The 27,903-nt window shown below is 33.5% G+C and overlaps 1 protein-coding gene across 3 annotated transcripts in view; it reads right to left on the reverse strand.

The window, feature by feature from the left end:
• Nucleotides 1–27,903, reverse strand: part of NECTIN3 (nectin cell adhesion molecule 3) — a 133,167-nt gene that overhangs the window by 66,688 nt on the left and 38,576 nt on the right. For 2 of the 3 annotated variants that reach the window (XM_024244520.3, XM_054551542.2), the window contains exons 2-5: nucleotides 25,701–26,042; nucleotides 19,153–19,449; nucleotides 15,868–15,985; nucleotides 11,786–11,937 (exon numbers count right to left, since the gene is read on the reverse strand). In XM_024244520.3, the coding sequence (XP_024100288.1) occupies nucleotides 11,786–11,937; nucleotides 15,868–15,985; nucleotides 19,153–19,449; nucleotides 25,701–26,042 (909 nt within the window). Of the gene's footprint in view, nucleotides 1–1,485; nucleotides 4,458–11,785; nucleotides 11,938–15,867; nucleotides 15,986–19,152; nucleotides 19,450–25,700; nucleotides 26,043–27,903 lie in introns of those variants that run through there. The other variant, XM_024244519.3, reaches the window with a different exon arrangement.

The raw sequence follows: 27,903 nt of genomic DNA on the forward strand, positions 1-27,903 counted from the left end.
AATTCCAAATTGAAAGCCAATATATAAAATTTGGCTTATGCCAAAGTAGTAGCAAAAACATCTAAAATGGGTTTTAACAGCTAGGGCTAAAGAGATAAGATAATTTATAACTATGGAGAATGTTAATTCATGATTGGGAAAGAAATGGTTAATTAAAAATATTATAGTTAATGCATGCTGGGCTTAATACCTAGGTGATGGGTTTGTGTAGTAAACCACCATGGCACATTACCTGTGTAACAACATGGCACATTACATGTACCCCTGAACTTCTGAACTTAAAAGTGGAAGAAAAAAACCCAACCACCAAAAAAAAAAAGGAAAAAATTTTATAAAATTTTATAGTGGCCAACATGCCAACTATCCTCAATCTGATATTACAGTCTTGTTTTAGGAAAACAGGTTTCTGATTCCCACAAATCATTAATTACATTTTGATAATTAAAATAAACTAAGTTACACACACATACACACACACTTTAGTAAATCTGAGGACAAAGAAGGTAACACAGAGCAATGAACTTATTATGGAAATATGCCTCTAAAGAACTTTTTTAACTTTTATTTAAAGATTTCATGCAAGGCTATTGGGGCTAACACCTAATACACAGGTTGGTTAAAAAAAGAAAACAAAAAACAAAAAACAAAAAAACACCAAACTCAACAAAACCAAAACTTAGCGCTGGTACAAACTAAAACACAAACACAAACACAATATACGAAAAATTTGAGAAAAGAGCTGTTTATGAAGGATGCATTTTCTAATCAACAAGTAAACAGGAAAGACAATTCAATCTACAATCTACTCCCCTATTAGAATTAAAAATTCAAAATGGGTACCATTTATTCCTTTCTTATATTTTACATTGATTACTTTCATACATAAACTTCTTACTTGTTCATATACTGTGTTTTAGCAGTATTTATCAAAAACTCAAATAAGATGTTTTCACATATAAAATGACTACATTTCTCTCAATTTCTGTACTTATACGCTGTACTCCTACAGCTCCTTAATGCAAAATATTTAGCTGTGGGTTATCTTATAAAACTTTCCTGTATATGGCTATTAGAAGCAACACTTACTACTGAAAACCTTAACAGTTTCCTCAATGTTAGAGTTAGCAAATAGAACCCTACTAGGCACGTGGTAAAATACTCAATCTTTCAACTCTAAAGCACTTCTCAAATATCACTTCTAAAGTTAACCCCTAGCCTACTTTAGTTTCAATGTATTTTAATAAAAAATAGCAGAAAAATAAGAGTTGCATTCATCTTCATTACATTATTGAAATATTTTAACCAGTATGAAAGAATACTCTCAAGTGAATTTACAAAAATGCTAAAACAGTTCAAACCATATGAAAGAAATAAATATAAATATGGCCAAAAATAGTACAAATATTCTTTCATTTTTTTTTCACGATAGTAGAATTTTCATATATACCTGTCAAATAGCTATGAATGTCACTGGTATTCAAAAACTAATTTAACAATATGTTTATTTAATGACTATTCATGTTTTCAAACAAGTCTCTATGTACAGTAAATATACATAAAGTTCTAATAAACAACAGTGCAATGCTTCCCAAAGTCTTAAGCACTAGTATCAGATTCTTAAAACACAGAAACCTTTTAGTTTGCCAAATGATTGGATTAAGGATACAGAATATGTCAAATACTCACTTGTGGCTTTCCAGGTCACCCTCTCCCACCAAACAAACACAAAAGAAACAAACAAAAAAACCTAATCGCACACATAACCACAATATAAAAGAAAGTTCATAATCAGTATTTATATTTTTCAAATATATTTCTTAAAATACATTGCTAATTTCCTTCAGATTATACTCCAGTTGAGATTTATATAGAATCCTAAATGTGATTATTCTGTTCAGATCCATACAGTATTTCAAACCATTATTTTAAAAGATGAAATTTTGATTTTAAGAAAAGCCATAGTTTTACATCTTTCATGGGAGAAATTTTAGACCCATCTTTCTTCTGGCCACCTCATCATTTAAATTAAAAATAAAGTCACATCAATCACAGTGTTTTATCAAAAAGTTTTCTTCCAAAAACTTGCACTAAAAAGTTGTAGTATTTGTATGTAAGTGATTAACCATATTAAAACCCAGACATTTGTAAGAAGATATAAGTGAACTTTATTTAACTGTATCCTTAACCTGATACTACAGTCTTATAATAAGTATTACTTTTGGGAAGAGAAATAAAAGAGGTTTCTAATTTCCACAAAATAGTGCTAGTTAAAATGAAGAAAACTAGTTTATAATCCTTCAGAATAAAGCTTTCACTATTTGCAAGACACCATGAACATGTTAGAATTTTGCCCCCTAAATGTTTTAGATTTGATGAATATTGAGAAAGGGCTGGTTGGGAGGGTTTAAAAAGTACCTACTACTTTGCCTTTTTATTAACAAAATAATATATTTAATTTATGATTCTCCTACTAACTTCCACTTCATTTCACTGGCAAAATAGTCACTTTTTCAAATGACTTGGCAATAGAAAATCTATCCTTTCGGCTTCAAAACAGTTGTCATAATAATTTTGTAAGCCTCCACTGTAGAAGCAATTTAATTACCTCACAAACAAAAAGCACATCTGAAGTTTAGGTAACATTTCTTTCTCAAAAGATAAATGATTCAGAAGGAATATATGTAATTATGTAAAAAACAAAAACAAAAACCTCATGTTTCCAGTTTTAATTGTAAAAACAGAAATCTTAAAATACATACATACACTTAGGAGGAAAAAGGAGATGAATGCCAATGTCCATTAGGAAGTGTTACCGACTAATTCTATAACCTAGATTTTTCTAGTTATATCCAATGTTTTCAAGTTTACTCTAAAATTTTCTTTCTGTACATTTACCCATTTGAACAACATCAACATTAAATAACTAAAACAAGATGGTCCAGAAAATTCTTTCTATAGATTGTTGGCTGAAAGTCTCATTTCTAAAACTAGTACTTCAGTATTCTGAAATGCTCTCTCTGAGTCTTTTCATTTCTATTAGTATGTTTAGGACATAAAACATTAAAATAAGGCTACTGCTAATGTACCAAAATCCACATTCCAGAAAGGAAAAAAAAACTAATAATTATCATGTTTGAAAGGTATGTATTTTATTACTCTTGCAGGTATTTGGACAAAAATATTGACCAGCTAATTATGCTCTTCCACACATCATGTTCACTGAGTTTACTACCACAGTTTTAGTGCAACAAAATATCTTTGAAAAGCCACTCTACAGTAATTATGGCAAGGCTCATTAATATGCAGAGGTAAAGATTTCATTTGTATAGAAACTTAGAAAATAATGTTTGAAAAGGAAAGCCATTCCATCAGGCTAAATATTTTTTGTATATTAAAAAATATATATAAATATTTCTTGAATTAGTTTTATAGTCAATTTTGATGCAGTGTCATTGAGTGGTGATAAATTTTGAGAGGTATATGTTAAACAAACATCATACTTGAGATTACAGTCTTAGGTAAACATTTAATACACAATGTCAAGGTAGTTCCCTTTTTTAAAAATTTTTGTACCAAATAAGTCATACATTTAATGTTGACATTTCTTCTTACCTGTGTGCCTCACACCAATAAAGTACTCTGCATTAAAATTTAAATCTTGAGACAGTAGTACAGCATTGAAAAAAAATTGTAAAGCAGCTTAGATACACTGAACTCAGATTTTACATTTTCATTTGTCAGATTAGAATATAAAAAGTAAGGTTGAAAATCAACTTGAAAAAGCTTATTCTTCCTCAAGAAAAAGTATGAACAATCTGAAAATGATCAACTAGTGTGAATGAACATTGTACATAGTTAAGTCACATTCAGTGGTTGCTAAACATACCACTCCCTCCTGGAAATTACGGAACCATCTACATGTGAAACTAAGTCATCTTCGTTTTCATCATAATGTTCATCACTGACGAACTTCATTCCCATTTTTAGATCTTCATAATAATCCATTGGTCTTTCAAACCTATTGAGATTTTCTACATTGTTCCACTGAGTTTTTTCAGGCTCTTCTAAATAGTCTTTACGTATTAGATTGTTCACTGGATTTTTGTTTTCTTTTTTTACACTGTCTGGGTAAGAATCAAGCTCATCTTGTTGAAGAACATCTATTTGTGATTCTTTTTGCATATCTGATGGTGGAATGTAGTTCTTGGCAAAGTAGTCTCCACGAAACGTCCGTCTTCTCCTATAGCAGAATATTCCAGCCAAAACACTTACAAGTACTATGAAGAGAGCCCCACCCACTACACTAGCAATGATCGTGGCAATTGTGTCATCCTTAATTGTTGCCAAAGTTGACAATGGGAAGGGCAATTTTTTAGGTTCTGTTGCTAGATCCTCGATGTCAGCAGTTGAGGGATGCCACTGAATTGTAGGCTGAAGGGTGGTAGTAGTAGGAGGATCTAATGGAAACAGTAAAGATAGAGAAGACACAGAAAGGCAAAGAATGTCAATGCAGGCTGATTCAGCAGCAAGTTGACAAGACAGCACAGTTAATGAATATATATTCATAGTAACAATAGTTTTTCATTCTTAATCTGATTAAGAGCAGAATGTAGTGGTACTTATCTATTTAAAAAGAAAACACTGACATTTAGTCAGTCACCAATAAAGAGAAAGGAATAAAACCTATGGTGTAAACCTATGTTGTAATTCTTCCATTCCAAGTTTATGAGTGATATTGTACTCCAGAAAAGAGGTCCTTATTTTTTTAATGAAGAGTATTACTTAAGTGTCCTATTACATAGCAAGCTTAATAATTACTATAATAAAAAAGTAAATCAAGTAATTCAAATGTACATTTTCTTAGCCAGTAGCTCAAGAAAATAAAAAGAATAAAAAAATTAAAGTTTTTCTTAATATCCATTTTACCTATTAATAATATGGTTCATTTTTATAAGAGATGAGCATATCTTTAAAAGAATGAAAAACTATAGACTCTTGTTAAGTGGGCACAGTATAAGCTGTTGGTTTAATAATTCTCTCAAAAATATTTTCTTTAAATAAAAAAGCTCAAAATTTTTGGAATGAGATATATAGTAAACACTATTATCTAGTAATTTAAAAAAATAAAAAAGCATATGTTTAAACTTATGTTAGCCTGATAGGCTATTACCAAAGGAAACTAACAGACAAAGTAGAAATATGTTATAAAGTAATAAAAATGTCATCACCATGTCTAACATCCTATGGGCAAGTTATCTAAACATTCAGAAATTTTAAAACCTCAACTATATCTGCAAAATTTAATGTCACTACTTTAGGATGGAGTCTCAAAAAGAACAGCTAATATTTTAGAGAGAACATTCTAATAATACTTAAATATTAGATGCAAATGAACCTGTGTATTGACATTAGATAACAGAGTAAATAGCCAGTAATATTAAAAAGCAACTAAACATAAATAGCAAAAATTAAAGACTGGTTAATTATCAATTAAGTAGTATTTATAGGTCATGTAACACAAAACTGTAGAGTTTGAAGAAAGGATAAGTTTAAAAATATTGTTTCCTTCACAGTGAAAGAAATAAATGACCCAAATGGTAATCTCCTATAATTAATTTTTAAATGAGTGGTACTGATAGAGCTTTAAAAAATGATTGTTAGAAAAATACTAAATCTACATGGGGTAAGTTATTCTAATATTACAAGCTAAACAAAAATACTTACTGAACAGGTTTCATCACGGAATGCCATATGTATAGAATGTGGTAAAAATTTAGCAAGTACAGTATAAAATTAAGTACAATATAACTAATTTTCTGAGTTTAAATTTATAACAGGTAACCCTGTCAAGTACTTTGAGATGAATATTAGTTATCAGAGTATATTTAAGTGAATCAAAGAAGTTTTAATTTATGAAAACATTCACTAATGGAACTAATTCAACCCCAAGAAAACAAGTGTAGAATTGAAGGATCGTGTCTAGTATAGAAGTAGTAAAGTCTCACGTAATTCAACTTCACAGCATTAGAACATTAAAAATATAGACTAAAAATTAAATAAGACAATTCATGTATTTTCTGAGGAAGCAGAAGTACCAGGAAAGTCAACTTTAATGCACTGAATGTCATCTTTATGATTCGCAAAGAAAAAAATATTATAATAAACTGGCATCAGCATATTTAAATTAAAGTAAAAATCATCTAATTATTTATACTTTAAATACTTTTCTGCCAGTAGAGTTTTAAAGTTTTTCATGGTTCTTTATATGCTAGTTTTTTTCAGAACAGTGACTATATTTGAGCTCTCACCAAATATGACGCATTTTTACCAAGTATCCTAAATAATGAAACCCTGACATTTATTACTTCTACTTGCAAATTTCTTTCTATGAACACAAATGGTCATCTATTGTCCATTTCACCCAGATTTAACAAAATATGGCTTTGAGAAAAATCTAACCAAAAGGGTTACTTTAAAATCTTATTTTTGTTGATGGTTCTAGAAATGTTTCAACCCACCATCCCACTCCTTAATCAGTGTTAAAAATAACTGAGCCTCACTAGTAATATCATTCCATGAAAGAGAGGCCATTTAATAGTTCATTATTTTGCATTTTAAGCAATGGAAATATGACAATGCATGCAAAATATTTTTTCTGTTTTCTAATTTACAATGACAGTCACAATTATTATAAGGCAGGATTATTTTTAATCACCATATCATGATTTTAAATCCTTCCCAAAAGTATTCCTCATTTTTCAGTTAGATATTATTTTTCATACTCTTTGCTGACTGTGTGATAAATGAGTATATAATGGATATAATGACTTTTATAGTTCTTCTCACCCAAATGAAGAACTTTAAGTTTCCTTTTCTAATGAGTTCTGCCAAACCGTAAAACAGTCATGTAATGCCCCGTAAAAGGCATATTTTAGTCTTCTAAGGTATATTTTTAGTGTCATAAAAATTAATTGGCTTATTTTTCTTTTAGACTTCATATGGGTTGTTTAAATATATGAAATAATGCATTTTAATGTTTAAGGATTGCTAAGTAAGCAAATTCTTAAGTTTGATACTACACTTGGATCCTAAAATCAATATGACCTGAAATTCAAGTTGTGCACAGGAATAAGGGTTTTAGACATGGGGCACTTATTTGACATATCAAAATTTGCTTTTCTAAATTTAAAGATAAGAAACAGGTATTAGTTAAGGGAAAAATATACATCAAAAGCAAACCAGAAAAACACAATTTCCAGTAGTCAGTAAGTACTAGTGAAAGAGCTACTATACCTCTTGAGAGTATTACTATTATATAATAGAGTACAATTTAATAACTGAGATTGAATATTGCAATCCTAAATCAAAAACCTGTTATCCAAAATCTTACATTTATCAATGTGGGAAAATGTGTAACAAAATTAAGAACAATTTCCCTCAGAGTTGCTTATTCTGTTCTGAGCAGAACTTTTCATCTCTAGTCCTAAGATGCATTTATTTTACATATATTAAAAATAATTTCTCAAATTTTTAAATATCTATTTTAATACTGAGGTAACATTTTTTTCCTACAGGAAAATGTGTACATGTAACAATGAAAAAGATTAACTGGTCATTTATTTTGTGAATTATGGCTTCTTACTCTTGTAAAAGCCTACTAGGTTTTACTAAATAGTCATTCTGGAAAAGCAGCATTATACCTAGGATACCTGACATACTCCAAGCCGTTGTTAGATGAGTTAACCAATCTCAGGATAGTATGCTATGTAACAGACTCTGGATAGAAAAGTAAAGTCTAACTACTGATTACCAAAAAAAAAACATTCTCGGCAGGGTGCGGTGGCTCATGCCTGTAATCCCAGCACTTTGGGAGGCCGAGGCAGGTGGATCATGAGGTCAGGAGATCGAGACCATCCTGGCTAATATGGTGAAACCACATCTCTACTAAAAATACAAAAAATTAGCCGGGCGTGGTGGCGGCCACCTGTAGTCCCAACTGCTTGGGAGGCTGAGGCAGGAAAGTGGCGTGAACCCAGGAGACGGAGCCTGCAGTGAGCCGAGATCACTCCACTGCACTCAAGCCTGGGCGACACAGCAAGACTCTGTCTCAAAAAAAAAAAAAAAAAAAATTCTCTGCTGGGTGCGGTGGCTCACACCTGTAATCCTAGCACACTGGGAGCCTGAGGTGGGTGGACTGCCTGAGCTCAGGAGTTCAAGACCAGCCTGGGAAACACGGTGAAACCCTGTCTCTTCTAAAATACAAAAAATTAGCCGAGCATGGCAGCGTGTGCCTGTAGTCTCAGCTACGTGGGAGGCTGAGGCAGGAGAACTGCTTGAATCCGGGAGGCAGAGGTTGCAGTGAGCCAAGATAGCGCCACTGTACTCCAGCCTGGGCGACAGAGCGAGACTCTGTCTCCAGAAAAAAAAAAAAAATTATCTCATATAATGCCACTTCTTCGAAAGTGCTGAAACTGTGATTTTGCTCATATTTACTCAAAATTTGATTTCCCTTTTTAAAGAGTTAAGTTACATAAAAGCAGATTCTGGATCTGTAAATTGATTCCTGATTGTTTTATTCCCAAATTTATTCATTCATGCAACAAAACTGTATTGAACGCCTATCATATGCTAAACATCATTGTAGATAATGGAAATATAGCAGTAAATTAAAGCAGCCTTTATGTTTAGACTTATGTTCTGAGGGTAAAAACAGACAAGCATATAAAACAATAAAATATGTAAACATTTTACATATTTACATGGCAATACATGGGGTTACATGGCAATACATGCTAAAGAGAAAAAGAAGAGGACCAATAGTAGCAAAGGGGTGAGAAGGGAGGGTATTTTATTTCAAATATAATCATGAAGGAAGACGTCACTGAAAAAGGTGAAGGTGAAGGCCTTAAGAAGTGAGGTAAAGAACTCTGATGATACCTGGTAAAAGCATTTCAGGCAGTGAAAACAGCAAATGCAAAAGACTCTGAGGTAGGAATGTGCCTGCTATGTTTGAAGAACAGCAAGGAGTCCAGTAGTGACTCAGCCAATGAGCAAAACATATAAGAAATGAAATTAGAGAGATCATCTGGAAGGAGGGCATGTACAGAGCCTTGCAAGTCATTGTAAGGATTTGGTTTTCATTGTGGGTAAAATGGGAAGCCCATGGAAGGTTTTGAGGAGAGGAGTGACATTAGCTGACATGTCCTTTAAAAGAACTACCCTAGCTGCTCATTTGCTGACAAACTGAAGGGGGACAGAGGCAAAGTAGGGAGATTAAATGGTTATTGTAATAGTGAAATAAGAGTGGCTTATGGCTTAGACTAGTGTAGTAGTAGTAGTAGAAGAGTTGAAGAACTGGTAAGATTCTATATTTAACATAATGGAAGAGCTGGTATTGATTTGTTAATGAATTAACTAGGGTGTGAGAGAAAAAGCAAAATCAAGAATAACTATCAAGGGTTGTATCCTGAACAAATGTAAGGAAAGAAGTACCAGTAACTGAAAGAAGGAAGATGAGTACAGAAATATGTTTGGTATCAAGGAGCAACAGAAAGATCAGGACCTCGGTTTTGAATATGTTAAGTTGTAAATACCTATTAGACTACTACATAGAGTTTATGATCATTAATAGGCAATTGGACACACAAGTCTAGAGTACTGAACACTGGACTCAGAATGATAAAAGAGTATAAATTTAGGATATTATCAATTTAATCAGTACATACAAGAGTGTCCAAAATGAGCCTTGATATTTATTTATTTTTTATTTTTTTTTATTTTTTTGAGACAGAGTTTTGCTCTGTCATCCATGGCACGATCTGGGCTCACTGCAATCTCTGCCTCCCGGATTCAAGCGATTCTCCTGCCTTAGACTCCTGAGTAGCTGGGATCACAGGTGCATACCACCATGCTGGCTAATTTTTGTATTTTTAGTAGAGACAGGTTTTCACCATAGTGGCCAGGCTGATCTCAAGCTCCTGATCTCAGGTGATCCACCTACCTCGGCCTCCCAAAGTGCTGGGATTACAGGTGTGAGCCACCACGCCCAGCCAAGCCTTGATATTTAAACGATTACATAGACATATTGAGTCTAAGGTTTACAAGTAATATCCCACACCAAATTGTGCAACAGAAACAAAATAAACAGTCCTTAAGTATATTTTAACGATGCATTTCCCTGGCTTATTCTCTAACTAAAGAGAGAGTAATATACTAATATGTAACCTCATTCAGATTTCCAGCCAAGCACAGTAGCTCACGCTTGTAATCCCAGCACTTTAGGAGGTTGAGGTGGGCAGATCACTTGAGCTCAGAAGTTCAAGACCAGTCTGGACAACAGAGAGAGACCACCCCCATCTCTACAAAAAATACAAAAATTAGCTGGGCTGGTGGTGCGTACCTGTAGTCTCAGCTACTGAAGGCTGAGGTGGGAGGACTGCTTGAGCCTGGGAGGCAGAGGTTGCAGTGAGCTGAAATCACACCACTGCACTCACTCCAGCCTGGGTGACACAGCGAGACCATGTCTCAAAATAAAAAAAAATACAGATTTCCACCAAAGTACTGATACTGGCAGAAAGGGCTAGGGATGTATACAGCTCTAAGCTTCTTTCTAGAGTCATGCGAAAAAAAAAAAAAAAAAAAAAGAAAGAAAGTTTGCACCTCTATCGTGTGCCAGGCACAATGCTCACTGCTAAGTATACAGTCGTGAATAAAGCAAGCACAAATTGCTGAATTGTGAAGATAAATAATAAGCAAAGAAATGAGCACACAACTAAAAACTGTGGTGAGTGCTGTAAGACAATATAATACGTGGTACTTTTCTTAGACTGATCACACAAGGACTGAGAATATAACACTTAAGCAAGCACAAAATTTCACCAAAACCTCTAATTTATCTAGTTTTAGATTTGAACAAAGATAAAACCCTTAACTATTTATTCCATAATTACCATACAAACCTGAGTTTCTTAGGTTCTCTTCCTTTTCCCTCTTAATTTTCCATTTGCTAGACAGGAAGATTGCTACATTCTTGTAATCAGTAAGGAGATGCTCAAAATATTTTATTGAATTTTTATAAATAAGCATTCTATTGATAATTTATTACTTGCAGCCGCAACCAGGAAAAGATGTATTTTTAGCTCTCTATTTTACGAATGCCAAAATTTACACTCAGCCAGATTAACAAAAATATTCACAGTGAAACAAACAGAATGTGAAAAATCTAAGCTATTAGTAGTTTTAGGACAATAAAAAACATCATAAATTTTATTTCATTAACACATTTTCAGTAGCATTCCTATTTCACCTCTCGGTAATACAATATGGTATAGTCCCATATTAAGTGGGGAACAATGCCATTTAACAAGCCAAGTCATCAAATTTAATATTCCATTTTATTTACCAGACAACTGTGTACAAAGTGGCCATCAAAGCAAAAGAAAAAATCACTATTTGTTCTTAGTGTAAAGATAAAAGAATCTAGAAAGTCATACTATGTATTAAAGAAACAGTACTGTTGAACTGAAAAATTAACTATATGTACAGGCATCAAAATGTAAATAAACTTGTTGCACAGACACTTTGACATTTCAATAAAGGATGCCACATTACATACCTATCTCAGGATAGGATTCTTTTATCATATTCCTTTTAGGTAATTTGGAAAAACTTCACACTGAGGAATCTGTATCTTTACAAGTATAAATTATTGCTTAGGATCATACTGTTATTATGATTATTCAGAAATGTTTTAAATAACTCATTTTGCAAGCAGATAGTAACTTACCTGATATGTAGATGACTTTTTGGTCACTTCTTTGACCAAGGGAATTGGTCACTTTACAGATATAAACACCAGAATAATTGAAAGTCAATGGATGGACAAAATGAAGAGTATTGTCTGAAGCCAATAAACCTTCAGGCCATTGTCCATCCAACCTAGATTTTAAAATGCATAAAATTATTTTAAATATCTTCAGACTATATTTATTGACAGCTAGTTAAAATGAGACATTATATGTTTGAGATGTTAGTCAAAATAAAAAAGCATCTCAGACAAAATTCACTATGAAAGTATAAAAAAAGCAACAAATTTTCATTTTAATAAAGATGAACGAATAAAGGCCATTAAGAACACCCATTCTTCCAAAATAGCAGTCCATGTAAGAGTGGCTCTGCCAACATAATAAAACGGGAGAAAAGCAGAGAAAAAATATAATTTAAAAAATTTTATTCAGAAAACTGGAAGTTAGAAAAATATATTATTTGAAGACATACATACAGTATCAAATAAATTAAAATTCTCATTGAATCAGAGATCTAGTCATGACATATCTACAATTTTCTTCATGCAAAGTCATCTCACTTAAATATGTAATGTTTTAGCACCCTCTATAATATATTTATAGAGCATCATTTAATGCTAATGCAAATAGACACTGTGCTCTATCCAAAGATAGTTTCTAAAACAGCAAAATGGGTCTTCCTATAAAATAATTTCATTTGTAAGGTGGGCATCTGCGACAATAAAAACCAAGACACCATTTGGTATCAATAACAACTCTCTAAAACAGTATTTACACTAATTTGGCTAAGAGGTCCTATACCTAGTATACATATTACTCTAAACCATGTAGAGTCCCACTATGAGAACTCTAAAGCCATTCACTGTAATGGAACTAAGCATACTGCTAAAAACCACTTTTCTAACCTGAGGGTAACAAAAAAAACAACAAATAAGTGTTTTTAAAGCTTAAATTTTTTTGCTTGTTTTTGGTTTTTTTAAAGAGGATAAGGCCAGGCACAGTGGCTCACACCTGTAATCCCAGCACTTTGGGAAGCCGAGGCAGGCACATCACTTGAGGTCAGGAGTTAGAGATCAGCCTGGCCACCATGGAGAAACCCTGTCTCTACTAAAAATACAAAAATTAGTTGGGCATGGTGGCGGGTGCCTGTAATCCCAGCTACTTGGGATGCTGAGGCAGGAGAATCACTTGAACCCAAGAAGGGGAGGTTGCAGTGAGATGAGATGGCACCACTGCACTCTAGCCTAGGTGACAGGGTGAGACTCTGTCTCAAAAAAAAAGAAAGAAAAGATTAAAAAGTCAAGTAAACCTAGGTGCTCAACTACTACAGTTTAGGCTAAGTAGATTTTCAAAAAGTTTATTCACTTATTCCTTCATTCAATTACTAGGAGCCCACTATTTGCCATACTCTGCTTTGCTGGTGATGCTGAGATACAGAAGTAAATAAAATGTAGTCTCTATATTCAATTATGTAAGCACATAGAACATTGACAAATGATTACACAGGGAATAAGAACAAACAATAATAAAAAGGTAGAAAGAAGCAAATCAACACTGAAGAATAGATAGAATAATTTTGTTTTGCAATCTCAACTGTAGTGAGTGGTAAAATAATCTGTAAAATCTTTTGGAGTTGGTAGTACTTCAATTCAGCACTGAAGGATAAAGATAATATGCTTACATGGTTTAAAAAACAAAAACAAAAGCACCTAACCTTTTTCTTTAGAAGGCTTTGGAAAGAAAATTTTTGCAAGTATCGGCTTTCAAAAGGTAAACTCTTTCTACAAGGATAACAATGAAAATAAACTATATATGTCTTAACAACTACCTTTGTACTTTGGGCTCAAAGTTTTAATCCCTTTAATTATCTGAGAAATTGTAAAATAACTTAGAGTTAGAAATATCTAAATATCACATTAAACCTACAACAAAAGCATCTTCTATGCCCTTGCGTCTATGTTACATGACTTATATTCATTGTCTGTACCTCACAAAAACTCTATGAAGTACTGTTACTGGCAAGGAAATTTAGGATTAGAGGGGTTAAATGACTTACTCAAAAAAGACATCGGAAGTTTAGACACTGGGATGAGAATCCAGAGTTGTACGGCTTTTAGAAACACTCTATCAAATAAAAATCTTAACTAATGACTGCTTCCCATTTAAAAAAAAATGTAAATGAAGAAGGTTTTCTCTACCTTTAAAATAGTATCCACGCTTAAAGACAACTGATTGACCAGATACAGTGCTTCCTAACTCCCATAAAATCCCACCAGAAAGAGTACAGAAATCAAAACGTTATTAAAAATCCTAGAGAAAACAGGAGGCAGAATTCAACAGACAAGATGTTTCAACACACTTTTAGAAGACAGAAAATAGATTTAAAAAACAATATATGCCTTAGGTCAGTGTTTCTCAACCCAGGGATGCTTCAAAACATCTTACAATTCACAGGATTGCCCACTACAAAAAATAATTATCGGCCTAAAATATCAATAGTGCCAAGGTTGAAAAGTTGTACTTTAGGGTGAAGAGTTGCTTATGAAAAACACATGGATGAGAAAGCAGCCAATTTGGTCCAAAGAATCCAAAAAAAAATTTGGAATTCAACTCACTGTACCTCAGAAAACTAGAAGGAGGCCAAGAGCAAGTTAAAAGATACACAACAAAACAACAGATTCCTCCCGACTCTGTACAAATATCAGACATTTATCTCTCGGGCAAAAAAATGCAGGTTAATTGTAGAAATAAACTGGCCACAAAATAGACTTCCACTCTTCTATTAGTGATATCTGGAGCCTCCCCAGGAAAATAATCACATCTCTACCTGATTACTCTAAGTGGAATCTAATGAGCAATCCTCGCTGCAGAGAGCGTCCACTAAGCATTTTATTTTAATGCTTCACTGTGAAAGACTAAACAACCAACAAGATTAAGAAATATCTACATAATGAAAGACCAAACCAAAAAATAAAAGAACTTGGAGGGAAAAGAGACAGTACGTAGAAAGCAGAAAAAAAATATCTGGGGAAGAAATAATTCCAGTATCCCTGGGAAGAAACAAGAAAGATACTACACTCATAAAATAAGAAAAGGGTGCTATGAAAATAACATATTTTTATTGTTGGCCTATTTTCAGTTTATAAGAGCATCTTCTCGTTCTCTAACGAATATTCAATGAGAAGATGCTCCGTCTCATGAGAAGATGCTCTTAAAAACTGAAAACAGGCCAAAAAAAGTTTTTATATCATTAAGTCAATGGAAAATTTTTTAAAAAATCAAGAAAACCTTCTAGGAAGAATAAGACCATCTGAAAATATAAAAGAAAGGATATTTATTATACAATAAACAAGAGTTCCAAAAAGAGTGAACAGGAATAAAAAAGAGGGAAATGACCAAAAAATAAGAAAATTATTCAAGTTGATAGATACATCTGGAGATCAAAATAGGCCCTAAATACTGACAAAATATGAATAAAAACCTTGGTATAACAGTTTGAAATTTCAGAGAAAGAAAAATATGCACATAGTAACTACACAAGTAAAAAGAGGCAAATATTAGCCATTAGGAAAACAAATGGCTATAGACTAGAGAAAACAGAAGTCTGGTATACTACTACTTAGCTCTTAGTAACATCTACCTGTCCTAGAGAAGCAAACAGTGGTTACTGAGTTTAACTAAAAATAGCTAAAATTTCGTTTGGACTATGAAAGGTAGGAATGTGTGTATATGGGTGTGTTTGTAAATGAAGGAGTAGACATAAAATTATAATTATTTATCTAAGAAGTCAATAGACAATGTTAAAAACTATTAAGTAGTAGCAGCTTAAAACCTCTGACTGTAAATAACCATAAGAAACTGCTAAAATTGCTAAAGTAGCCTCTAAAGATCAGAACTGAGGGGGTAGGAAGGTGGGGACAGGTGGGGCAGGATAAGACAGAAAATTTAATTAAAACTTTCTGCTATTACTATAATCATGTATTATATAGATAAAAACAATTTAGAATGGGGGTTTAAGAAGGTTTCACTTTTAGATAATTTCTTTCGAAGTATATAACATTACCTGCTCCACACAGATTTGAAGGGTGGTGGATTTGCATCAGCATTACATTTGAGATTAACACCTTTTCTTCCTACAAACCAATTTCCATCATATCCTGTTACCGAAACTTCAGGAGCATCTATAAAATAAATGCATAACAGGACAGATTACCTTTTGTTAATGATAAATGCAATATACATGATAAAATATTAAGATAATAGACAAAGCCTTAGAAGAACAGGAATCATTTTTCCTTAGTCTCAACATGTATAATCAATATGGAAGACACTACTCCATAAGTATTGGCTGACTGAAAGAATAAAATGGAGAATGAGTACCCCCTAAACAGGCAATTCTATTACATACAGTTTGAGTAATCAGAAATGCTGAATGTTAAGGAATATTCATAAACCTATAATCACCAAAAGCAAAATGTAAGAATCCTATTATGCGAGATGTAGAGATACAGGAACAAAGCAAATACATTATAGTATTTAATTAAATAAGACATGGCATTTAAGTACCATGTAGTACCAAGTAACCATATAAAACAGTCTTTAAAGAGATATTTAATCTAAAAGGAAATAACTTCTAAGAGATATCAGGTCAATTACAGTGACTAGATTCCCTATGTTACAATTAATTAATATATTGGGGGCATGCAGAGATGTGACACAGGCTTTTCATGACTACATACTTAAAACTGAAGTAAATTAGCTAGGGCTTCAAATGTACTAAAACATGAATTTTCATCCATTCCATGTACCCAAAAGTCTTTTAGCGTATGTGCAACGTAACTAGTTGAATGAGCAATTATCCATATCTACCAGCAATATAAATATATACTTCCAAACTACTAAGTCCAATACCTATCATTCATTCAACCATCATTCTGTTTAGCTCCTAATAAGTGCCAGGCATGGCACTTAGAAATAATACACTGTTTTGGCTCGGCGTGGTGGCTCACGCCTGTAATCCCAGCACTTTGGGAGGCCAAGGCGGGAGGATCATGAGGTCAGGAGATTGAGACCATCCTGGCTAACATGGTGAAACCCCGTCTCTACTAAAAAATACAAAAAAAAATTAGCCAGGCGTGATGGCGGGTGCCTGTAGTCCCAGTCACTCGGGAGGCTGAGACAGGAGAATGGCATGAACCCGGGAGGCAGAGCTTGCAGTGAGCCTAGTTCGTGCCACTGCACTCCAGACTGGGCGACAGAGTGAGACTCCGTCTCAAAAAAAAAAAAAAAAAGAAAAAAAAAGAAATAATACACTGTTTTAGGTGTTTGGTATACACACAGACTTTATATACATAAAATTTATATTCTAATAGTAATAGGGAAGATGACATTTAAAAATACTTAACTAAAACTCCTTATGAGGGCCAAGAAGAAAAAGAGTAGGATGCTAAGAGAGAATATAAAAAGAAAGGCCTAATTTAAGTTGGGGACGGGGCTGGAGGTGATAAAAGGCTTCCCCAAGGAAGTGCTAGTTATGTATGATGCAGAGACTCTCTAGCTTTCTGTGAGCTACATAGAAAACTAAGTTAGCAGCACATGATCTGATGAGAAGCTAGAGAGAGAGACCAGATCAGTCTTTACCTCTGCCAAGGAAGACTGTCCTACTGGAAAGCAAAATTTACAAAATAGTGGTAAAAAAATTGAACTTTTAATAAGGTACAATTATCTTAGAAATTAAAAAAAAACACCAAAGATTAACAAACATTTTTGTAACTTAAAAGTGGTACTAAAAAATGTTGCTGAAAAGAACAGTCCAGATATCTGTGAGTTTAGGCATTAAAGCATCCCAAGAGGATATCTCTAAATATTGAGGTATAAATTTGTGCTATAAGACAATATTTAAGTTTGTTTACATGTCTTATAGGTCTCCAATTTACAAAAGGAAAAATGTCATGACTATTCTAAGAACATTTTAGGAGTAAGCCAATAAATCAAAACCATGTTATAAACACTTACATTAGAAGAAAGATATCTAAGATTTCATTCAAGCAAACAAAAACAACCAAATTGAAAATATCAGTCATTATTAGACACTGGAAAGGTAAAGATATATGGATATGCAAAATACATTAACTTCCAATTGGGATCTGAATTTTATGAGAAAAAGAAAAAAGTTAACACTCTGTAAAAGCAAGGTAGGAAAAGGAAAAAGAAAAATTTTAACAGGATTCTCCAGAGAATTGAGAAAAGATGGTATTAGCATTTAAGAATGCAATGGTAGTAACATTTTGTAAACTATAGCTTTTCAAGTTAACCCTATAAAGGTTGAAAAAGATCCTGGGAATTAGCTTTAAAAACGATTACACCAAGTGTAATGAATATGTGTAATTTAAAACTCCATGCATGTCATATCAAAAAGCAAGTAAGTAGCAACAACAAAGAATAGAACTCCCTCAAAAACACCTAGATTTATAATTTGCACATGGATAGAAGTAAAAGCAGAACCTAAATACTTTTTCTAATGTTCCTAATTTTCATTATCTTTGCTATAAGCTATCTGCAGCCATCACCTTTTCTACTACTTGAAATTTTTAAATGGTATACAAATCACAAAGAATGTATTAAATACTAAGAAACTTCTCAAACTAATTAATATGCATATAGGAAAGTCAAAGAAAATAAGGCCACATGCAGTGGCTCACGCCTGTAATCCCAGCACTTTGGGAGACCAAGGCAGGAGGATCACAAGGTAAGGAGATGGAGACCATCCTGGCCAACATGGTGAAACCCCATCTGTACTAAAAATACAAAAATTAGCAGGGCGTGGCGGTGCACGCTTGTAATCCCAGCTACTTGGGAGGCTGAGGCAGGAGAATCACTTGAACCCGGGAGGCGGAAGTTGCAGTGAGCAGAGATCACGCCACTACACTCCAGCCTGGTGGCAGAGCAAGAGTCCATCTCAAAAACAACAACAACAAGGAAACAAGATGGGGAGCACTGGTGAAACTGAATAACAGCTCAATTAATTAGAATGTAGAAGTTGTTTGTCCTTCAGCATTGTACATTTTGAGGGACAAGTTGCCATAACTCCCTAAGTCCAGCCTACTTTTAAGATCTTAAAAGGAAATGGTTATATAATTTTAAGTTGGAGAGCAACTTTAAAGTCCTCTGTCCATCTTTACAAAAGTGATTAAAAATGTTTTGGTTAAATGAAATTTCCATGAAAACACAAACAAAATTAAAAGAAAAACAAAAATAAACAAGGAAAAGCTATTAAATATTCAAACTAAAAATAGTTTGATAAACATGCTGACAAATATTTAAAAAGTAAATGTTACCATTTACTTACACTGTATGTCTAATATGAAAGAGTATCGGATGTCCTTTTCCAAGGCTGGATGTTTTACAACACAAGTAATTCGCCTTCCTCTAGCAAATCTGGTTGGAAATAGCTTGTACTGGCTGATAATCGTTTCCGTTTCATTTGGAAAAGAAGTTGTAGTGGATTCCATTTCACCAAGATCACCTTCCCAGTCAATACGTGCAACGGGTTTTCCAGTGGCTGCGATGCAAATGGCTGCTACTGTTTCATTTCCTCCATCAATTAAAGAATCTGGCCCTTTTATCAGGCTCACAGTGGGTTCAACTGTTTAAATATTTTTTTAATAATTAGTTACAGTCAAACAAGAATATGTTTATATCTTTCCAAGTCCCATCTAAACATATTTCACAAGCTTAAGGACAACTGCATATAAAATCTACACACACTTTTTAGGTAATGCCATTGTCAATTACACTCTTGGAAAAACAAAAGATCATAAGCTAGGACAAATGAGACCACGAATTCATACCACCACTACAAAGATGGCTCTACCTGATAAAGATACACATTCCTTTAGGAACGATGAATTCCTTCCAGCTTAATATATACAAAAAATTTCTGTGAACGAGATCACAATTCCCTTTATGAGATTAAAGGTATTACTTCTCCGGAAGATAAGTTTTATATACATATTATATATATATATCTTCATTTTACAGCAAAAAAATTTTAAAGCAAATACTTTTAAAAATAAGTTATGATTATGACTTACTGTTAAAATGTTAAGAAATAAAAAAAGTTCCTCTGAGCATACCCATTGGAGATGAAATGTTTTTCTTGGCCCAGTAAGTGACTCAATAATTTCATTTAAAACACTGCCTTTTGAACTTTCAACCTTTAACTACTCATATATCCAAAAGAACCAATTAGGGCTGCTGAACGTGTTCAATTACTTTTACTTACAAAATATACTTTAAGCTCATCCTAACATGTACCATCACTAATAGTTAAGTTTACTGGAATGTACATACCACCTATTTTCTTCCAATATAAGAAAGTTCCTCAGCAGGGTAAAGTAACAATGTTAGAACCTCTCAAGCTACTCTGCCCCCAATATCTCTTAGTTATCTTTTCACATTTTCCAGCAATTGTTAGGTGCTTCTGTGTAAATTCCTCAGTACTGACTTCATAAATTTTGTGTCCAGTCTTTAGTTTACTGTGTGCATTGAGTTTTTATTTCAATGATTTTTTTTTCATTTCCAGGACTTCAAGTTGGTTCTTTCAATACCATCTGTTCTTGATGGTATTGAAAGAACCAATTTTTGTTTCACATTTTACTTGGAAACCTATTTTTATTTCACATTTTACTCTCATGGATAAGACTATTTTCCTTATGTAGTTCCTTTCATAAGATGCATTACTGTAAAATAACAAATGAAAAAGTACATGCAACACACACAATGAACAATTTTATAGCAAACATCCATATAACCACCACACATCTTAACAAACATTATTACTGGAACCTCACAAGTCCCTCATGTTCCTCTACTATATCTTAAAAACCTGCCTGCCTCAATGTGAAACTATTATATTGACTTTGGAGATCAATGGTTTATTTTTCATTATAGTTCTACAACCAACACATGCAAATCTAAACAACACAGTTTAGCCTGTTTCTGAACTTTTTAAGAATGGAATTGGACCACATGTATTTTTGTACTTTTTCTTTGACTCAACTTTATGTTCTGGAGATTCATTCATATTGGAACATTTAGCTTTAGCTTATTGTTTTTGGAATTCATTTTTTTACTTTTTTATTTTTAGATCATTTGGATTTACATACAATTGTATATATTATTAGTTTTAATTGCTTTATAGTTTATTAATGGACAATGGAGTTCCTGTTTCATCTGAACAATTTTACAAGAAACATTTCCATTCATGTATCTTAGCATATTTGTGCACAAGTATATCCCTAGAATTGCTACTACTTATTTTCAACTTTATCAGATAATTTCAAAAACCTTTCCACAGTACCAATTTACTCCCAATCTTAGAGCTCCTGCTGGTCTATATACTCACCAGCTGATATTGTCACCCAGCTGATATTATCACAGACTTCTCAATGTTTGCAATCTGATAGGTATATAACGGTATGCCACTGAGATTTTTAATATCTCAGATTATGAATGAGGTTGAAGATCTTTTCATATGTTTATGAGTCATTTGGAATCTTTTCTTCTGCAAAATGCCTATTATAGCCAGGTGTCTATTTTTTTCTTACTGGTGAGTAAAAGTCCTACATAAATTTGGGAAAACAGTCATTTGTGATTACACGTGGTGCAAATACTACATTCCTTAAATTTGGTTCTGCTACTACCACTCCATTGAAACTCTAATGTCATCAAAGACCCCTAATCTAAAACTCAACACTTTTATATCTAGTATCTTTAACTTTGTAGAATTTGATACTTCAGCACAGCTCTTCCCAATCAGTTGAAAAGAATTAAATCCTAATGTGTTAAAGTATTTGTTGTAAGTAATAAATTAATTCCTAGGCTATGGATTTAGAATGACACTAGCTAAGTGCTGTCGTTAAGAGAAACTAAAAAATAGTCAAAACATTTTCTGTAGGGCTTACTTCTTACTGTGGAAATGGCTGCTAGAATAACATTTTCTTAAAAACTTTCATATCTTTTCTTGATATGATATTACTCTGCCTGAGTTCTTCTCATAACTCTCTCTGAAAGCTCTTCCTATTTTTTCTAACCCCTTCCTTTAAATAAATAATCAGTCCTGGGCCTGCAATTACTTTTGTATCTCACTTAAAAACTTTTATCTGATAAACACTACTACCCAGATGATTCTGAACTTTCCCCAATTTTAATACAAGGCTTGATGCTTCAGCTTCTAACTACCTACACCTGGTTATTTCCACCTATAGACCCTCAAACTCAATAAACCTAACACCAAAATTATTTTATCCTCCCAATCACCAACACCTGTTTTTCACTCAGCTGTGCCCATTTAACTAGCAGTAACAGAATTTAATCACAAACTTTCAAAAGCTATTACTGTTCAAACTTTCCTTACTTCTTATATAGAATCAGTTACAAAATTGTGCTAATTATTCCTCTGTAATAGTTCTTATCTTCATTCATGTGGCAGAAATTACAAAATTAATTGCAAGTTTTCATGGCTTCATGGCTGAGACATTATGATTTAAGGACCTCTTCATTTCAATTGATCAAAAACACCAGACCCATCTTCCTAATCTTGTCATCACAGTACTCTCTAAATCAGGTCAGCCGTGAGTTAGGCATTCCTCTATGTGATGTGATCAAAGCGGTGTTTCTCAAACTTCACTGTGTACATAAGTCACTGGGGAATCTTGCTAAAATGCAGACTATCATTCAATAAGCCTAAGAGGGATCTGAAATTCTGTATTTCTAACAAGTTCCCAAGGGATGCCAATGCTGCTGGTCCAAGAACTACATTTTAAACAGCAAGGGGCTGAGAATAGAAGACAGGTGAGAGGCAGCACAACTCCTGAATACAAATATGAATTTCCAGTAATATAAAGCTCAAATTCCCTATCCCAGCATTTAAGTTACTTTAACGTGGTCCTACTCTATAATTCTAAACTTTAATTCTTGTACTTCATATAAATCCTTTGAACAATCAATAAATTACTTATTCAGTGTTCTACTAATACAGGGCTCTCAACAGGGGGTGATTCCCCACTAACTCCTGCTCTCCTCTTGAGGACACTTGGCAGTGTCTGGAGACATTATGAGTTTAACTGAGGAATGCTATTGGCATTTACTGGCATAGTGTTTAGAGGCCACGGATGCTGTCTACAACGAATAATACAGCTCACTACAACAAAGAATTCTGCCCCCAAATTTCAACAATACTGGGGTTAAGAAAACTTTCCCTTAATGTATAGTGGTCCCTTAGTATTCTGCGGTGGGGTAAGGGTTGGTTCCAGTGTCCCTGAGTATACCCAAATCCATGCATACTTAAGTCCTGCAGTTAGCCCTATGGAACCTGTGTACAGGAAAAGTCGGCCCTTCATATATGCAGGTTTCACATCCCACAAATACTCTATTCTCTATTTGCAGTTAGTTGAAAAAAAAATCCATGTATAAAGGGACCCACACAGCTCTAACCCATGATGTTCAAGGGTGAACTGCATATCATTTTCTGTTTTCCCTGCCTTGGTTCACATACTATCACAATCCTAGAATACCATTTTCATATTCTTTCATTTTTGCCTACCCAAAACCTACTCACACCACTGAGGACTGACTCAACTATTTATCCTACGAAATATTTCTTTACTACCAAGTTCACTAATCCATTCCTATATCCTACTCAAGTAACACCGTATGACTGCTATATATTGGAAACTCTTATTGGCTTTAGGGACATAAAATTAAATTTTTAAATGCACAGTTACTCTCCACTACATGTTTATAGTGGAGAAAACATAATAGTGTGGTAACTGCTACAATAAAGATATGTTCAACATAACAATGACAGCCAAAAAAGCATTAGATTTGGGGAAAGGGGTCAAGAATGGCTACTAAAAGGATGTGATTTGATGAATAATAGTTACATGGAAGAAAGAAAGGCCAGAAAAAAAGGCAATCCAGGCAGAAAGACAAACACCCATAAAAGCATAGGTTAAAAGAAATGCAAATAGTTTACAATGATGATAAGACTTGGGTTTTTGAAAAAAGAGAAGCAAGGAGAATAGATGAAGCGAAAGAAGTAGGTGTGGACAACATAACGCCTAATCTTGTAACAAACAGCCTGGATTTTAAGCCAATTAAAGTATTGTATTAATTTAGAGGGAACTACTAAAATTTAAAGCAAAATAAAAAGTGATTTGATCCCCATGAGCTTGCTCTTTCACATGCAAAGTACTTGTTATTTATTTATTTATTTATTTATTTTGAGACACAGTCTCATTCTGTTGCCCAGGATGGAGTGCAGTGGTATAATCTCGGCTCACTGCAACTTCCGCCTCCCAGGTACAGGTGATTCTCAAGACCCAGCCACCCCAGTAGCTGGGATTACAGGCATGTACTACCATGCCTGGCTAATTTTTGTATTTTTAGTAGAGATGGGGTTTTGCCATGTTGGCCAGGCTGGTCTTGTACTCCGGGCCTCAAGTGATCCACCTGCCTCAGCCTCCCAAAGTGCTGGGATTACAGGAGTGAGCCATACAGTACTTTGTGTTACCTTTTTTTTTACTGATGTCCTCCATGTGAGTTTTCAGATATTCATGCCTTGCCTTCTAATCAGAAAATTTCTCAAAAACATCAATCTCTTAAATGTAAGTTACATTTCCCCATAGCTCTTAGGGCAGTGTCTTAAATATACTAAGCCTCAAATATCTAATTAAAAGAATATTTCTCAACATGAAAAAATATATAATAAATTTGGACAAAATTGCTGTCCTATACTTCAGAGACACTAATATTATGACCTTAAACATTAGGAGCTATTAACTTGTTTGCTTCTCCAGGAAGCAGACACTGTGATGTGAGAAGTACAAAAGGTTTACCAGGGAGTGATAACTGGGAGAAAAGGGAGAAGGAAGAATGAATTGAGTAAGGGGAGCTATCAGTACCCTGACAAAGTCTCCATTCAGGCCAATGGGCATATTCCATTAAAGGAGTCCACTTTGGGTGAAACTCTTCACACCACTATCTTGTTCAATCACTGGCCCCAAGAAGAGCTTACCCCTGGCTACCACTGCCTCACTTAGTCACTGGCCTGAGGTCACTCACAAAAAGAATAGCCCTGAAAACTGAAGTAATCTTAAAGGACCTAACAGCTGGAAGCTGTCAGCTACCCACACTGCCAGTAGCTGTTTGAGTAAGAATCTAAGCAGTAGATCTTCATGTGAGCAGCCACCAGTTGCTATTGCTCCTCAATCTTCATTTCTATCATTTCAAAAGTACTTATCAGCATTTCCAAATTGGTTTACATTTCACTGCAAGTAGCTTAAAGTTAACGAGTTTTTTCAACATTTTACCATAAACTTTAACAGGTATCATACGAAATAGTGGAATATCACTATTATGAGCAAAAGCACCATATTCAGATAGCTATGCAAATCTAAAATAGCAGGAATAAAATGTGATATGAAATAGTAAAACGAGATGTCAATGGCTCCTAGATGCAAAACTCAATTTTTTAAAAATGAAAAAACTTAAGATGGTAATTTGATTAAAGGCTGAAAATTTGAGGGGAGGTAATGAAAAAGATGTCACAGAAACTCAGAACTTAGTATATAATTAAAACTCATCACTATCTTTCATAAAGAAACTAGCTAAAACTATGTAGCACTACATAGATAAGTGGGTATATATAGACAAGATTTTATTTAAAGGGAACCTAGAATCATAAATTTTAAGAAGGATCTTGAAAAATCATATTTGAATTATTTTACTTTAAACCTAAAGTTAAATCAAATTTCAACCATTTTAATTTCTTAAAAATATTTTTATTATAATCTTCACCACTATCACCAAAATACATAATTCAAGCATACCTACCTAACACAGTTACAGTTGTAGAGGACTGGGCATTTCCAAGCGGGAATGTAACAGCTTTGCAGATGTATTTTCCAGAATCAGAGAATCCTATGTTATGCAGAGTAATTGTTGCATCATTAAGTGAGTAATTTTTAAACAAGACTCTTCCCTGATATTCTCCTTGAACAGAGAATCCATATTGGGGATGGTGAACTGCAACAGTCTGTGAACTTTTGCCATGTATCTTCTCCCATGAAATTTGCGTTATGGTTTCATTTACTTCAATTAAACACTTTAATGAAACATTCTTTCCCCATACAGCTGTGACATGTGGCTCCACAATAATTGGTCCAGCTAAGGCACCTATGGAGGAAAAAAAAAGTACTACAATTTTTAAAATAGAAAAAAGTGGTCAACACTCTCCTCCCTTCCTGACCCCCTGTGTAACTATCTCTAGCTACACACACACACACACACACACACACGCACACACACACATGCACTCACACGCACCACACACAAAATGTACAACTGAGTAACAAAAAGAAATGAACTAGGTATTTTCTGGGCTTGATATGAGATCCAAATGTGACTGTCAAATAAATTAACAATACACCAATATGTGTTGCAGTGAAAAAAGCACTAGATTAGGACCGAGTTGACTTGGAAGTACAATCTATCCTCAATCAAGCCTTCACATGAGTTCCCAGCTCCGGCTGACACTTTGACTGCAGCCTTGTGAGAAAGACTGAGGTAGAAGATTCAGTTACGTCATGCCTGGATTCCTGGCACACAGAAACTGTGAGATAATAAATGGGTATTGTTTTAAAGCCATTATGTTTTGGGGTAAATTTTTTACACGGCAATACATAACCTATGCATGTAGGATCTCCCAAACCAAATATAATACCAAAGTATCTTCTTTTGGAGGGTCCCTATGTCAAGTATCTCTACTGAAAAGTCATTAAAGACAGATAAATTGCCAGAAAATATTAATGAAGAAATGCTTATATAAATGTAAAATAATTTTGTTTTTCCATTTCAGGGTTAAGAAAAAAAATTTCACAAGCAAAAGTTAAAATGACATCAAACTTCTTCAGTATAATACGTATTTCCTTCCTAAAAGCAATAGAGCAAAACTTACAATGTTTTGAGGGATATAAAACTAACATTCATGACTACTATAGTCAAGCAAGATGCTGCTCATTGACAAGTATATCAGAATATGTATAACAAGTCCTTGGAGGTCTACAACTCACGTATGTTCTCTAACAAAATGAGTGAACAAATACACAAACCAAGAAGTAAACCAAAATAAGCACTCAAAAATGGAAATCGCATAAACAATACCTTTAAAAGTTACATCTAATTAATATTTTTAAATGAATACAGAAATGCAGAAGGGCATCACCAGATAATCAAGAAAAATGCATTTAAACATGTTCAAACACATCCAAATATGTTAAAAAAAACTTTATGCAATATTATTTCCCTTAATCTTTTTTAGAGGAATAAACAAAAACAAAAAAGTAAATTAGAAGGCAAATTTTATCACCTAAGAGATGATTGAAGATATTACAATAAGGGACTGACAATTCACACTGACTACACTTAACAGCTACGAATTTAAGTTTCAGTTTTTTAACCATTGCTTCAAAAAAGTATCAGGCCCTGAAAATTTACTATCATGTTCTATAATCTCCTAGAGTACAGATAATTACTAAGCTTTTAAAATTACTCCAAGATATATGAAATGTGAAAGTATTCTAACGTATTTTAGCAACCTATCACAAGCTGGGTACTTTATAAACAAATAAAAAAGTAGTCTCATGAATATTAATAAAAAATTTCATTTATTATGAAATAATAGCTCTGTACTTAAGAAAACTACACAGCCAAGTAGGACTATTCTAAGAACAAAGGATATTTTTAGACTACTAATCACATTAAAAGCTCACATGACTTTCTTATTTGATGTTAAAAAGGTATTTAATAAAACTTAACATTTACTATCTGATTTAAAATGAAAATCTAACTAAGAAAAGGATTCTTAATAAAGTAGATTCTTCTCAAATCAGTGGCCATTATCAACACTAAACAGAAAGAGGCATGGGTATTAAAAAAAGATTAAGACAAGATGGTGCACTATCATTGTTCAACTGAGACTGGAAATTCAATCCAGTGTAATATGAAAAAGGAAAGGATAAATATTAGGAAGGAACAG

Source organism: Pongo abelii, chromosome 2, assembly GCF_028885655.2.
Source record: "Pongo abelii isolate AG06213 chromosome 2, NHGRI_mPonAbe1-v2.0_pri, whole genome shotgun sequence".
In the NCBI taxonomy this organism is placed as follows: Eukaryota; Metazoa; Chordata; class Mammalia; order Primates; family Hominidae; genus Pongo; species Pongo abelii.